Source organism: Macrotis lagotis, chromosome 2 (genome assembly GCF_037893015.1).
Source record: "Macrotis lagotis isolate mMagLag1 chromosome 2, bilby.v1.9.chrom.fasta, whole genome shotgun sequence".
Lineage (NCBI taxonomy): Eukaryota > Metazoa > Chordata > Mammalia > Peramelemorphia > Peramelidae > Macrotis > Macrotis lagotis.
In genome coordinates this window covers 94549206-94566195 of record NC_133659.1, presented here as the reverse complement: position 1 = coordinate 94566195, position 16990 = coordinate 94549206, and the positions used below count along the sequence as shown (strand labels likewise).

Sequence of the window (16990 nt, the reverse complement as noted above, 5' to 3'; positions counted from 1 at the left end):
CCCACAAACTTTTCAATTATGATCATTTCCCCCCTGTTTCCATCTTAGCCAATCTGAGAGGGGTGAGATGGTACTCATAGTTATTTTAATTTGCATTTCTTTAATCAATAAAGATTTGCCTTGTTTTTTCATATGATTAATTATAACTTTGATTTCTTCATTTAAAAACTGTCTATGTCCTTTGACCATTTGTCGATTGGGGAATGACTTGAATCTTTATACATTTCATTCAATTCTCTTTATATTTTAGAAATGAAATCTTTATCAGAATCCTAGCTATGAAAATCACTTTCCAGCTTTCTGTTTTCCTTCTAATCTTGGATCTATTGGTTTTATTGGTGCAAAAACTTCTTAATTTAATAAAGTCAAAATTTTCTATTTTGTAATTTATAATGTACTGTATTTCTTGCTTAGTCATAAATTTCTCCTCTTTCCTAAGATAGTGTATTTCGTGATCTGTTATTCGTTCTATGGTATCACCTTTCATGTCAAAATCCTCTACCTCTTTTGGCCTTATTTTGGTATATAGTGTGAGAGGTGGGTCTATGCTAAGATTTTGCCATACTGTTTTCCAATTTTCCCAATAGTTTTTGTTGAATAATAAATTCTTATTCCAGAAGCTAATGTCTATGGGATCATCCAACACAAATTACTATAGTCATTTATTTCTGCTTCTTTTGTTCCCATGCTAATCCATTGATCCATTACTCTATTCCTTAACCAGTGCCAGACATTTTTGTTGACTGTCATTTTATTGTAGAGTTTTAGATCTTTTACAGCTAGGTAACCTTCCTTTGTATTTTTTTCATAAGTATCCTTGATATTCTTGTCCATATGTATTTTGTTGCTATTTTTCTATCTCATCAAAATTGTTATTTGGAAGTTTGGCTGGTAGGACATCAAATAAGTAATTTAATTTGAGTAGAATTAGTATTTTTATCATATTAGTTTGCCCTAATCATGAGCAATTGATTTTTCACCAGTTGTTTAGATCTTATTTTATTTGTGTCCATAAACATTCTGTCTTAGATTTTTCTTGGGAGGTAGAGTCTCAAGTATTTTGTGTTGTAACCAGTAAATGAAATTTCTCATTCTATCACTTGCTTGGGTTTTGTTGTTCATATATATAGAAATGCTGATGATTTATGTGGATTTATTTTATATCCTACTATTGTGCTGATGTTTTTAATTGTTTCAAAAAATTTTAGATGCTTTTCTATGTTCTATCAGTATATCATAACATCATCTGATTCCTCACTGACAATTTTAATTCCTTCAAATTCTTTTTCTTTTCTTAATTCTAAAGTTAATATTTTTAATGCTATATTGTATAGTAATGATGTTAATTGGCATCCTTGTTTCACTCCAGAGCTTATGGGAAATGTTTTTAATTTATCCTCAATATATATGATATTTGTTGATGGTTTCAAAGCAGACACATTTATTATTGTAAGGAAATATCAATTTATTCTAGCATTTTAATAGAATAGATATTGTATTTTGTTAAATATTTTTTAGCATCTATCTACGATTTCTGTTGATTTTGTTATTGATATTTTCAATTTTGTTGAGTGCTTTCTTAATATTGAAAATCTCTGCCTACCTGGTATAAATCTCTCCTGATCATGGTGTATTATCCTCGTGATTGCTTTTAATCTCTTTGCTAAAATTTATTAAGGAATTTTTGGCATCAATGTTCATTTGAGAGATTGGTGTCTGTTTTGACTCTTCCTGCTATAGGAATTAGCACCATTTTGGTATAAAAGCATTTTAGCAGAAGTCCTTCTTCTCCTTTTTAACATAGTTTTTGTAGAAATGGAATTAATTGTTCCTTAAATGTTTGGTAGAATTCACTTGTAAATCTATCTGGACTTGGAGACTATTTCTTAAGGTTTTATTGATGGGGTTGTTTAAGTGTTTTATTTCCTCTTCCCTTAAGCTGCATAGTTTTTATTTTTGTAAAAATTCATCCATTTCACTCAGATTGTTAAATTTATTGGCATACATTTGGGCAAAATAGCTCTGAGTTATCATTTTAATTCCTTCCTCATTGATGGTGTGGTCACCCTTTTCCTTTTTTAATACTTTTAATTTGGTATTTTTCTTTATTTTTTAAATCAAATTAACCAAAGATTTATTTAATTTTTTTTCACAAAACCAAGTATTAATTATATTTAGTAGATCAATGGTTTTCATGCATTCAATTTTGTTAATTTCTCCTTTGATTTTTAGAATTTCAATTTTGCATTTAATTGGTAATTTTTAATTTGTTCTTTTTCTACCTTTTTTGGTTGTATCCCCAATTCATTGATTTCCTCTTTCATTGTTTTATTCATGTAAGCGTTTAGAGGTATAAAATTTCCTCTAAAAACTGCTTTGACTGTATCCCCAAAATATATTTTTTTAGGTTTTTGCAAGGCAAATGGGGTTAAGTGGCTTGCCCAAGGCCACACAGCTAGATAATTATTAAGTGTCTGAGACCAGATTTGAACCCAGGTACTCCTGACTCCAAGGCTGGTGCTTTATCCACTGCGCCACCTAGCTGCCCCAAAATATTTTTTGCAAGGCAATGAATGGGGTTAGGTGACTTTCCCAAGGTCACACAGCTAGGTAATTATTAAGTGTCTTAGGCCAAATTTGAACTTAGGTCCTCCTGACTCCAGGGCCGGTGCTCTATCCACTGTGCCACTTAGCTGTCCCCATCCCACAAATTTTGGTATGATATCTCATTGTTGTCATTTTCTTGGGTGAAGTGATTGATTATTTATATGATTTATTGTTTGATCTAGTCATTCTTTATAATAAGGCTATTTAGTTCCCATTAATTTTTGGTCTATCTTTTTTATGGCTCTTTATTGCATGTTACTTTTACTGCATCATGATCTGAAAAGCAGGCATCTGCCATTTCTACATTTCTGCATTTAATTGTAAGGCTTTTATGACCTAGTGCACGGTCAGTTTTGGTGTAGGTGTCATTTACTGCTTAGAAAAAAGTATATTATTTTCTATCTCCATTCAATTTTCTCCAGAAGTCAAATATATTTAGCTTTTTAAAGTTTTTTTTTTCACCTACTTAACTTCCTTCTAGTTTATTTTATGTTTTGATTTATCTAATTGTGAGAGAGGAAGGTCATGGTCCCCCACAACCTTGCAATTCATTCAGTTTCTCCTTGAAGAATTTGGATCTATAGCACTTGATGCATATATGTTTAAAAATAATAGTATATTAATAATAATGCCTATAGTGCCTTTAAAGAAGATGTAGTTTCCTTGCTTGTTCCACTTAATGACATCCATTTTTCCTTTCAATTTGTCTGATATCAGGATAGCCACTCCTGATTTTCTTTTATATATTTTGTTTCAGTCTTTTGCTTTACCCTCTGTGTATATCTCTGCTTCTAATGTGTTTCTTGTAAACAATATATTGTAGGATTCTGATTTTTAATACATTCTGCTATCCTTTTCCATTTTGTAGGAAAATTCATCCCAGTTACATTTTCAGTTCAAATATCTAATTCTGTATTTCTTACAATACTATCTTTCCTTTTTTATGCTTTTCTCTTTCCTTTCCTTTTATTCCTCCTCACTAGTATTTTTCTCCCTCTCCTTTTTAACTTTTTAAAAAATTTTTACTTTTTTACTTTTACCTTTCCCTTCCCTTTTAAAGTCTTGCCTTCCCACTTCTTTCCCTTTCCTCTTCTACTTCTCTGTAAGGTAGGATAGGCTTTTAAACCAACCGGGAATTTATGCCATTTCCTCTTTGGATCAAATTTATTGAGAGTAGAATTTACTTAGTGTTAATAAGCTCCTTTCTTTCCCTCTACCATAATAGATTTTTCTGCCTCTTCATCTAGTGTTATTTATCCAATGAGTCTTCTCTTAGTATAGTCATTTTATGTATTAATTGTTTTAGTCCTGTCTTGTTCCTATGATCTCTTTGTCAAAATATACTCCATTTATCCTTATAGAATAATCATTTTCAAAGATTGATTGATTAATTGATTGATTAATATGAAGCATTGCTTCAAAGTCACAAAGTAACTCCCCTTTCATTTTCCATTAGAAATACACTTCTCAAAAATCATAAATCACATCAAATTATAATTTATATTATCCTCTTTTTCAAGAAATTTCCATGGACATATAATCCTTATTAGACAAAACACAAAGTCAAATCTTTTCGTGAACTGCCCCTGTCAAGCATACTACCTTTAATTTTAGCCAAAGTATCAAGAAAACAAAAATTCTTCATAGTCTTGTCATCTAGTCCCTCTAAGTACACACTCTCCCTCTGTCTCTTTAGCTCTCTAGCCATAGCAATATAATTATTGTTTATTAAAGTATGGATTAAGACAAGATCACTTCCTAATCTATTTTTGTTCCAACCCTGCTAAGTGCACTCCTCCTCTGACTCAATTGTACTTCAACCCTCTTTAACTAATTTAGTAATGTAAGGTCATTTTGTGATTTAATTTTGTATGAAGCCTCTATGTTCTCTCTCTCTCTCCCTCTGTCTCTATAGGAAATATCACATTCATGTCTCATTTATACTCACATCCTCTAAGTCCAATCCCTTTATGTATATTCAACCCTAAGAGAAATACAACTATCAAGAATTTCAAGTGTTATCTTCCCCTTGTAGTAGAATGATTTTTCCCCCATTTCCATTTACCTTTCTATGCATTGCTTGAATGTTAATTTGAAAGCTTGAATCTGCATTTCTTGAATCTTAACTTGAAAAAATCTAATTTGAAGATCAGATTTTCTGTTCAGTTCTGATCTTTATATCAGACTATTTGGGAAATCCTCTATTTTATTGAAAATCCATCTTTTCCCTCCTGAAAATATATGCTGAATTTTTTCAACATAGTAAATTCTTGGTTGCAATTCAAAGTCCTTTGCCCTCTGAAATAATCATACTCCTACCCTTTAATGTTGAGGATAAATCTGGGTATCAGAAGATTGTGCTTCTGTTGTATTTAAATTGCTTCTTTTAGCTGCATGCAGTATTTTCTCTTAGTTGAGAATTCTAGAATTTGACTATGATATCCCTTGATCTTTCTATTCTGGTTTCTCTTTCTGGAGGTGATTGATGGATTCTTTCAAGGGTCACTAATTGGCCTAGTATATTTGGATAATTTTTCATGATAAATTCCTAGCTTTCTCTTTAGGTGCTGGGACCTGTGCTGATGTAAAGCTGCTTTCATGTTCTCCCACCTAGCTGATCTCTGTTTTCCATTTTCCCCAAAATATTATCACGGAAAGATATTTTCCAGACTCTTTTCTTGTTCTAGGTTTTCAGGAAGACCAATAATTCCTAACTTCTCTCTCTTGGATATAAGACACTTTTCATTTCCCTCAATTTTTTTAACCTTTTGATTTTTGCTTGATAGAATATTGGTTTCTTATAGAGTCATTAGTCTTTATTTGATCAATTCTAATTTTTAGGGTTTTATTTTCTTCAGTTAGCTTTTGGACTTCCTTTTCCAGTTGGTTAATTTTATTTTTAAATGAGTTGTTTCCTCTTTCTAGTTGGTTAATTTTATTTTTTGATGAGTTATATTCACTTTTCAGTTGGACATTTCTATTTCTAAAGGAATTAATTACTTTGGTCAATTTTTCATAATTCTTCCACATTGGATCTCATTTCATTTTTTAAATTTTTTCCTCTCTTCTGTGGTTTTTTAAAATCTTGTTAAGCTCTTCCATGAGATTTTGGATTTGAGTTCAATTAATAAACTCTTTTGAGACTTTCCATGTTGGTACTTTCACTGTTTTCTTTTTTCTGAGATGGCATCTTTATCATCTCTATCTGAATAGGAGCTTTCTATGTTTAGCATGCTTTTTGTTTTGTTTTGCTTTGCTTTTGGTTATTTTGATAGTTGTACTCTGCTCCTAGGGTATAGGGAATATAGTCCCAAACTTTTTCTGTTGGGATTGTGGTTTGATCCCTGGCTTATTGCTTGCCAAGGCATTGACTGTGCAGCTCAGGCATTGTTTCCTCCTTTTTTTGCTCAGGCTTTACCTATTTAGTGGCTTGTTCCCAACCCAATCCTGCTGTTGTCCCAGTGTTCTCAGACCTCAGACTTTGTATAGGGTTGGGAATTTCTCTGCTGACTTGATATCTAACTTCTGGAACCTGGGCTGCTGTCTAGTTGCTGGACTTGAGTTGCTGTCTAGCTGCTTTCCTACTCTCCTACCTAGCTGGGCTCTATTTCTCCTTTCCCTCCCCCCAAAAAAACACACCTTCAATGAAGATCCTTTATGGAGTCTACTGTTTAGATTGTGTTTTGCCCTTTTTTTGGTGGAATCTGTAGCTTTGATATTTGTCAAGAAGCTTCATTTAATGTGTAGAGAAAAAAGTCAGAGCATGCAAGGTTCACACAACCATCTTGGCTCCACCCCAGAACCAATAGAGCATTTTAGACATTAATAACAACACTGTGAGAAGGTCATATTTGGATGCAGCTATAATGAACACAGCTCCTTTCAAAGTTCAGAGATTAAGGATAATCATGAGAGACCTGCTATAGGCAATGCCATCAACATCCAGAGGGAAAAACTACTGAGTCTGAAAGCATACTATATTGACATTTTCAAAACTTCTTTCTATTATTTTTCCTTTCTTTCTCATGGAGTTTCATTAAGTTCTAATTCTTCTTTTACAACATTACCAATATAAAAATATGTTAAACATGAATGTACATGTAAAACTTTACTGGACTGTTCTCTGCCATGGATGGAAAAGGGAAGGGAGGGTGGTAAAAACAAGTGGAACTCATAAATCTGTATATGGATGATTCATGAAAAACTACTATTATGTATAATTGGAAAAATAAAATTAAAATTTCAATTAAAAAAAGTTAAGGGAAAACCATAATACAATGTAGCAGTCATACTGTCTGAGAATAAGTTGTGCTACAAGAGAACAGATAATACTATTAAAGGAGATGAAATTAATATAGAGGAATAGACTACACTAGCAGAGAGCATGTTGTGGTAACTTAGAATGAAAAAAGCTGCTAAAGAAGCTAGTTTTAATCTCACAGAATTGTCAGCATTACCAGAGAACAGGAAGCACCATACAAAAAGATATAGCACAGTTAGGGAAGCAAAAAGCCATATAAGAGTTCAATGAGGGGGTGGCTAGGTGGTGCAGTGGATAAAGCACCGACCCTGGAGTCAGGAGTACCTGGGTTCAAATCCGGTCTCAGACACTTAATAATTACCTAGCTGCGTGGCCTTGGGCAAGCCACTTAACCCCATTGCCTAGCAAAAAACTAAAAAAAAAAAGAGTTCAATGAAACTGAAATGAAATTGCACCCCACGATAATGATTTGCTTAGTGTGCACCATAATATAAAGAGAATTAAGACTTTATAATGGTTGAGCCAACTAGGAGGTGCAGTGGATAGAATACTGGTGTCAGGAGGACCTGAATTCAAATCCAATCTTAAGCTGTGCGACCTTGGGCAAATCACTTAACCCCATTGCTTTGCCAAAAAAACCACTTTACAGTGTCCATTTTTTTTTGCAAAATTAGCTTTGCTCTTATAGATCATATCCAGCATGTATCAGGAAGGTTAGAGTTCATTCTGTAATTTTCAATGGAAATATCATAAAAGTTCCACTGATATGAAAAGTTATATACTATACTTTCCAAATGTAAACTGGAACTTATTGTAACATGCATCTCCTACAAACAGTTGAAAGTATCATACTCACTAAGACATTTCGGTTCTGGAGACCATCCTTCTGCAGTACATGAAAATGGTGTCCAATAGGCTGAGGAAGGTCCACTAGTAGGTATATAATTGTCATTGCAATGGAAGTACATCTTTGTTCCAATAGAGATTGGAAACAAACTTTGATGATATTCTTCACTATAAAAAGACTTATAAATTCTTCCATTTTCTATTTCTGGATAACCACAAGGTCTGACTTGGGAGAAAGTGAAGCAAAAATAAAGCATTTCACTGATTAATAATTCAACTGGATAATTTTAGCTTCCTATTTTGAATAAACTCAATATAAAATTTTATAAGTACATACTTTTTGTTCTTGATATCAGAAGATTTACTGGTTTAGAATCATAAAACTAGAAATAATTTGATAAAATTTCAAAATTTTTGATTTGTTCAATTCCAAAAATTATTTGAAATGTCTATTATAGACAGAATACTAACTATTCAATTAGGATGCAAAGAGAAACACAACCTTATTTCTATTTAAGTACTTATATTCTGCTAAATGCTCTGAAGAAAATAGCATCTAAATTGTATGAAAAGATTGGTAAATTTTTGTATTTCCCTGAAGAGATTCTACAAATTTCTTAGTATTCTACCCCAGGTTCAAATATAGTCTATAGGACTTCAAGAATGAGTTTTTCCCCCCGATTGTTCACCTCTACATTGAGCACCTCAGAGAAACAGTTCTCTATGAGATGTTAAAATTTTATCTCAACTCTTTCTCTTTCCACTATGAATGAATGAATAGAAATCTAAATGCTTTCTTCAAAGAACAGTACTTATCCAAAGTAGGCCAGGAAATTACAATAGCTAGAGACATGAAAGGCTGCGTTGGCCATTGGCCATGATATTGTAATGTTTTGATATTTTAGAATACCTATACTGTTCCACTATATTCTTTTTCTTTGGTCTATATGACACCACTATCATGTTCTGTCTTTGTTCTTCTCATATCTAGCTGATCTCACCTTCTTAGACTTTCAAATATCTTCCAAAACTCTGTCTAAGAACTTCTTTACTTTTTCTCAAAATTCCTGTTAATCTCTTCAGAAATGAGTTCAATTAGCTCTATTCTGAAACCTGCATTTCCAACCTTCATCTCTCTCCTTTACTTTAGTCCTATCTAATCAACTGCATGCTCCACATTTCAACACAAATTTCACAGCAATATCTTAAACTCAATTTCATCAAGAAGTTAAATTACTCTATTTTGTGACAACTCATCCTGCCTTCCCCCATTTTTTTTCTTCAATTGAGGATGCCATCCTTCTAATTAGACAGGTTCCCAACCTTTGAGTCATCCTTATTTCACTTTCTGCTATGTCACATATCCATTCAATGTCTGTTCCTGGTTGATGATATTTCCATGAGATTTCTCCTATTATTCCTTTATTCTGAGACTTACATGGTCACTATCCTAGTTTATGGCTTTGTAACTCCTAGACTGTACTATTGCAATGGCTTCTTAATTGTCCTGGATACTTTTATTCTCAATTCATTGCCAACCCATCCTCTATACAAGAGCCAAATTGTTTTTTTCTAATACACAGGTCTGAGAATGTAATTCTAGTAGCTCTCCATTTCTAATATAAAAATATCTAAGTGGGGGCGGCTAGGTGGCGTAGTGGATAAAGCACTGGCCTTGGAGTCAGGAGTACCTGGGTTCAAATCCGGTCTCAGACACTTAATAATTACCTAGATGTGTGGCCTTGGGAAAGCCACTTAACCCCATTTGCCTTGCACAAACCTAAAAAAAATGTCTAAGTGCTTAGCCTACAAATATAAAGTTTTCATCATGTAATTCCCTCATACCCTTCAAAATATTTTATATCAGTTGCTGTTATGTAATCTACATTCCAGCCAAACTGGACAAGTAAATGCTCCATATGCAACATTCCGTGTCCCATCTATAAGACTTTGAACAGGTTGTCTCTCTCTCATGCCTGAAATATACTTCCTCCTCACCTTTGTCTCTTGAAATGCCCAGCCAACTCCCTTCAAAGCTCTATTTGCATCATAGTCAATACCTCATCTAAACCATGGATTCTGGGTTGTGTACTTGCTGTTTTTTACTTTAGGAGCATATAGAAATCTTGACCTGCATACCAAATTTAATCATCTCTTCCCAGTCTGTATCTCTTTGACATTACTTTCCATTCTTCACCATGTATTCTGTGAGTGCTTTGCTGTTTATCCAATGTTTATCTTCCACCTATAATTTGTGAGCTAGAATCACACAGAATAAATCTTCCCTATCTTCCCCCATGATAATCACTCAAATATTAGAAGACAGTTACCACATTCTACAAGGTAAAGACATTCAGATCCTTCAACTTCTCCCATTATAACTTAATTTGAATACTCTTTAGCATCCTTCTCATCCTACTTTAGTTCCACACTCATTTGTCACTAAAACTTTTAAAATGTTCTTATCACAATTAATTTTCCTGGAGAAGGCCCTTGTAATTACCCTGATCTGATTATTTCTTATTTTCCTACTGTGATATTTTTTATCTTATAATATAATATTACATTAACTTATAATTTACAATCATTTAACACATCTGATATGGTTTAAGTTTCTGTCATAAAATTTAAGTTGGATGTCATTTCCTGTGATCTGAATCCAGTACAGTATGCAGTGAACTGGACTTAAGTCAGAAAGACATTCAAGTCATGTTTCAAGCACATACTAGCTATATAGTCCTGGACAAGTCATTTGAACTTTTGTGACTTCAGTTTTCTCATTTGCAAGTATCAGTTGCATTCTATACCATTCTTTCCATCTCTAAATCCTACTTTCTTTACCAAATGTTCCTGTGATCTATTGGAAGAAAGATTAAAAACCTTCCGGAAAACACAATCATCTTTTTTTTATATTTCATATGTATTTTATTATCTCTTACATTATTTTTAAATTTTCTCTCTGTTGAAAAGTCTTATTTAACAGTCATTTCTAACACAGATTTACAAAATTAAACATTTACTTAAGATGCAGGTTGGGAAATCCATGTGTCCATCCATGCATGTTCTCAAACTTGGCTTTGTGAGAGTGTAACCATCAGCACAAGAAAATTCCAGGCTTTGATTACTTAGAATTATGACTGATCTATGTTGGCCATTGGACAAAACCAGTTTTTTTTTCTTCTAGCTGTTGTTTTGTGACAATACATGGCACTAAGAGACAAAAAAAAATTTAAATATATTGCATTATTTTAGGTGGAGTTGTGAACACATAAAAACATTCTGCTGAACAATTTAGAACTATGTCCAAAGGAATAAAAAACTGTGTAAACCTTTTGATCTAGCAATACCACTACTATGTCTGTATCCCAAAGATAATATAAAAAAAGGGAAAGGACCTAAAATATTTATAGCAACTCTTTTTTTGTAGTTGTTAGTGAATTAAAATTGAGAGGATACCCATCAATTGAGGAATGGCTGACCAAGTTATACAATATTAATATGATGGAAATCAATTGATCTGTGAATTAATTAATTAATTCTGATTTAATTAATTCTGAATTAATTAATCTGATGGAAATCAAATGAACAGTGGATTTCAGGAAAACCTGGAAAACTTATTTGAACTGATGCTGAGTGAAGTGAGTAGAACCAAGAGAACATTGGGCTACATTGTATGGTGATAAACTGTGATAGGTTTAGTTTTTCTCAGCAACACAGTGATCAAAGTGAATTCCAAAAAGCTCATGATGGAAAATATCATCCACATCCAGACATAGGACTATGGAGTCTGAATGCAGAACAAAGTTTACTATTTTTACTTTATAAAATTTTCTTTATGCCTTTTTCTTTCTTATGGTTTTTCCCTTTTTGTTCTGATTCTTCTTTCACAATATGAATAAGATGAATATTTGGATCCCATGATTGTACATATGTAGCCTTTATCAGATTTCTTACTGCCTTGGGGAAAGGGGAGAAAAGAAAAGGAGGGGGACAAATTTGGAACTCAGAACTATTGTTAAAGTTTCTATCATTTCAAGGCATCTGAACAGTAAATTAATAACTAAATAAAACATAAAAAGTTACATTTCCTTCAGAATATTAAAAATGATCAATATTACAAATGTAATGAGCAAAAAGAGTTTTGCTTATTTCTCTACCCATGCCTCATGTTTCATCTGAATTCATGGGAGCAACTTGTCTAAAGAAATTTCAACAAAAGCACAGAATATGAATGCTGGACTGAATCTTAGATTCCCCATTTTCAAAGAAAAGATTAAGATTCTATATGTTAAATAACTTTCCTAATATTATAGTCAAAATAAGTGGTAAAATCCAGATTACTCACACATAAAAGATAAGCCTCTGGACAAGAGACTGTGATTATTATTCTCATAGTACTAATCAAGTTTAAAACTCCACAATTAATAGTCTGTCAATATTGGACTTGTTATAAATATTCTTGAGTCTAAGTGATTATTTAATGGCTGCATTAGATTTTCAAAAATATTGTGATGAAATTATCACTGAAAAATTTCAGTTTCTTGAGAGAATTGATTTTTTTTGTAAAATATAACATATATGTGTGTTTGACAAACAAGTGTCATTAAGCAGAAATCATTTTCTATAGATTTTTTTCATTCTTTATTTTTCTTTGATGTGTTTATAATAGTTTGGTCTTCTCATCTTTTACTCATTTTTATTTTATAAGATTAAAAATAAATCATTTCAAAATTTTTTGTTTGAATTATATTTTTTGAAATTTACTTGTTTGTATTGCTTTTTATCTCTTTATTATCATAACAGTTGTTTTTTGTGGGGTTTAGTTTAGCTAATGCTATTATGATGCTAGTCCTTTCTCCCCAAAGCATCAGCAGTTAGGGTTATACATTTCCACCAGAAGTGTACAAAGCCAGGTTCTAACAATAATTTCTGGTATCAGGCAGCAGGCTGGAAGAGGAAGCAAATAAAAATAAATTTAACATTTAAAAAATCTATTCTGTCATTGGAATGATCATAGCAGAAACTTGGATGTGGAGAATGCTTTATAAACAGTCACATTCAAAATCTCAAAGAAAAGAATAATTTTGGGGTGGCTAGGTGGCACAAGGGGCAGCTAGGTGGTGCAAGGGGCAGCTAGGCGGCACAGTGAATAGAGCACAGGCCCTGGAGTCAGGAGTACCTGAATTCAAATCTGGTCTCAGACACTTAATAATTACCTAGTTGTGTGGCCTTGGGCAAGCCATTTAACCCTATTCCCTAACAACAACAAAAAAAAACCTTTAAAAAAGCATAATTTCTTGAACATTAATCCAAAGAAAATTCTGGAAAGAGATGAATCAAGGGAAGGAATTTTCAAGATTTTTTCCAATAAATCTAATGAGGATACAAAAGGAATAAATTTGAAAAAATATAAGAATTATGGAAAAAAACTCAAAAGGAAATTAATAACCTATTATCTAAATACTTGCACCACAACAAACTCACTGGCCATAGGAATAGATTGAACAGAAACAAATGACCCTGTGAGACATTAATATTGTAAGGATAAATGTTTCAAGAAAATCAAAAATTTGAAAAAATGAAAGAAAATTATGTTTTAGCAAAAATAAGTGATTGGAAAAATAGATTAAGGAGATGTAATTTCACAATGAAGTTCTGTCCCCAAAAATAGAACCTTTCAAAGTATCTTTCAACAAATAATAAAGGAAAATTATTCAGAATTCTTAGGGTCCTTGGACAATACATAATTGGAAAGAATCTATTGGTCACTTTTTCCAAGAAACACCAAAGTAAAAATTCCAAGTAGTAGTATTATATTGCAAATTCAAAGATTCTATATCAAAGAAAAGGTAATTTAAGAAATTAAAAAGAAATAATTCAAGTGTCAAAAATCCATAGTCTGTACTATACTTGAGTCAACTACTATCATTATAAATTGGATTTGAGTGAGGGGGTGTTGTGCTAAGTCACCAACTTTACTTTCTCCTCCAGAGCCATTTGGATCCAGTGATCAGATATAGATCAGGAGGACTGGATATGGCTCTGGATGTAAGGCAATCAGGGTTAAATGATTTGCCCAAGGTCACACAGTAAGTAAGTGTCGTTGTCTCAGGCAGGATTCCAACTCCTGTTCTCCTGAGTCCAAGGTGGTGCTCTAGGCAGCATAGTGGATAAAGTACTGGACTTGGAGTTGAGAGGACAGAAATTTGAATCCAGTCTCAGACACTTGACACTGTATGACCTTGGAGAAGTCATTGACTCTGATTGCCCCATGTCCATGGCTATCTCCAGTCCTATGGATTTATATCTGGCCACTGAGAAAGTGAGGTTGATGACTTCACACAGCCCCACCTCACTCAAATCCAATTCATAATGGCATCAGTTTCCTGATGTTGTGGTCTTCTTCAAGAGTGAAAGACAAAAATCAACCTTATAAAATACAGAGGACTTAGAATACAATATTACCAAAGATAAGAAATAGAGGCTCTACCAGAGTAGTTTACTTAGAAAATCAACTTTTTTCATTTTCAAGAAATTAAAAGATATTTAATCTTGTCTGATGAAAGTACCAGATAAGTGGCACAGGAACTTTGAATTACAAGCATTGGAGTCAAGATGAGCAAACATGAAGGAATAATCATTATTAGGGACTAAAGGAGGATAAAATATTCTATTAAACTAAGATGAAATATATGTTTCCTCTGGTTTGACATCATCGAGATTTAAAAAGAAACTAATAAGATCAAAGACCTATAATTGCTTTAGTTAAGTGTTTATGATCTTCAAAAAATGTAAAGAGAGGGAAAGAGGAATACATTATGGGATAGAAGGAAAGCAAAGTTAGAAAAAAATATCTAACATAATAAAAGAGCACAAATAAACCTCTACATAAACAAAGATGTATGGGAGGGGAGTAGCTGGCCACTTTCATTTGAATGGGTTAAAGGGTTAAAAATAGTGACACATACAAACAACTGGATAAAGTAATGAATTTTTTCAATATGGAAACAAGATGGGAGAAGAGAAACATTAGGAAAGGGTTGATTTAGGAAGGGTTTTTCTTGAAACTTTGTGAATCCAGGGGCTTATCTTTGGAGTGTTCCTGGAAAAGAACCTAGAGAATTTCATCATTTTCTTCTCCAGTGGGTCCACATTTTTACACGTGGGGAACTGAGGCAAAGAGGGATCAAGTGACTTTTTCAAAGAGTTATACAGATAGATGATATCTGAGGCTGGATCTTCCTAATTCCAGGACTGATGCTTTAGCAATTGCACAGTCTATAGGTCCCCAGGGAGGACTTAGTCCTAAGCAAAAACATCCTTATGAAGGATAAACAAATATATTTATTCTTTTTATATTTTGGCAAATATTTGGAAACTGAGTGGATGCTCATTAGTAGGGAATTAGTTGAATTAGTTTAAATAATTAAATGTGATGAGATACTATTGTGCTGTAAGAAGTGATGAAGGCAGTGCTTCCAGAGAAACCCAGGAGGCCTTTATAAAGCAAAGCAAAATGAATAGAACATTAGAAAAGTTTATATAAGTAAGAAATATATAGGAATTATGATTTAAATAATGATTCTAGACAACTTGCAATAAAATATTGAGAATGAGAAGATAGATTGAAATACATATTTTTATATGATCTATGTAGAAATTTATTTTGCTATATATAGTAGATATGAAAAGAAAGCAAGTATTAGTGGATTAAAAAAAGAAATTGAATAAGGCAAAAGTCAACCTGAACTCTCAGGCCCCATTCTGTTTGAACATTGCAGCATCCAAATGAGTTGAGTGAGTGTTGGAGATTGTCTGTAGAGTTCAAAAATAGCTAGATTTGTGGGTTTTGAAAATTTCTGACTTGAAGACAGTGACTGTTCACATGAAAAAAGCTAATATTTCTAGACTCCCCTTTAAGATCAATGGTTAATTGGGGCAGCTAGGTGGCGTAGTGGATAAAGCACCGGCCTTGGAGTCAGGAGTACCTGGGTTCAAATCCCATCTCAGACACTTAATAATTACCTAGCTGTGTGGCCTTGGGCAAGTCACTTAACCCCATTTGCCTTGCAAAAACCTAAAAAAAAAAAAGAGTAATGGTTAATTGAAAATATACACAAAAACTGGGTTTGAGAAGAGAAAGAAATTTACCCAACACAAATAATGTGTTAAGAAACAATGTCATATTTTGCAGATGTTCTGAAATTTACTGAAAAATAAGGAAACTAAGTTTATGGTTGTGTTATATTAAACTCATTAGTTTTCCATTTTCATGTATTTCCCCTACCAGATTCCTGAAATGCCTTCCCTCTTTTGAACACAACTTTTGTGTACATTACTGGGAGAATGTATTCTGATCTTGATTAATATTATACTATGATTAAACTATATTATGATTAAGATCCTAAAGTGTCATTATTATGAATAGCTGTTCTATACATGCCACATATATTGTCACTCTCTTGCTTTATGAGAGATTGGCTTGTAGAAAGAAAACACATTGGTTGAAAACATAAGAACTAGTGTTACATAGGGAAAATAAATTTGTCCTTAAGACAGTGACACCTGGAACTTTTAGAGAATTTAAATGGAATCATATGGTTGCCCATCTCTAAACTTCCCACAAGATCATTGCAGCAGTGCATTACAGATAACAAAATAGGATATTATTTAACTTCAAAGAACCTGAGTCCTCACATCATACCTTTCACTTAGGCATTTCTTTTCTGCATGCATTCAGGACTCTCTTCTCTCTGCCTCAGAAACTTCTTTTTCTTTAGGAACTCATTACAATTTTGGGAGTCACATATTGAAAGTAACTTCTGCCCTTAAAGTTTCTCTCTCTCTCTCTCTCATTAGATGAATCCCCTCAGAAACTTCAGTTAAGGAGAGTTGTCTTCTGTTAATCATCTTACCTTGGGGTCACCACTTTTACTGAATGTCAATAAACTTAGAGGATAAGTCTATGATCGATCCAGCACTCGGGTACGCACTTTGCCTTTGACCTTCTCTGTTAGAGGCTACTCAAGAGAGTTCAGGGTCAAGAGGCCAGTTATGGTCAAAACAATCTGAGCTCTGATGATCCTTGAACTGAAAAGCTTCCAAGGAACTCTGATTTGATAATACAACTGTGTCATTCATGACCTCACTATTCGATAAGCCCTATTTCCGAACTTCTTGAGCTGGGTCACATTCTGCTGGATTAATTTTTGCCCATAATAAAGTTACATCAATGTTTTCATCATGTATGCTAATTTTGTTGTTTTTTTCTATAAT

General features: G+C 33.0%; 1 protein-coding gene across 1 annotated transcript in view; it reads right to left on the bottom strand.

Moving 5' to 3' along the window:
* Nucleotides 1-16990, bottom strand: part of LOC141511916 (complement factor H-related protein 2-like) — an 88880-nt gene that overhangs the window by 62477 nt on the left and 9413 nt on the right. The window contains exons 2-4 of the mRNA XM_074220892.1: nucleotides 15740-15791; nucleotides 10735-10924; nucleotides 7725-7940 (exon numbers count right to left, since the gene is read on the bottom strand). Of these exons, the coding sequence (XP_074076993.1) occupies nucleotides 7725-7940; nucleotides 10735-10771 (253 nt within the window). The 5' untranslated portion in view covers nucleotides 10772-10924; nucleotides 15740-15791. The remainder of the gene's footprint in view (nucleotides 1-7724; nucleotides 7941-10734; nucleotides 10925-15739; nucleotides 15792-16990) is intronic.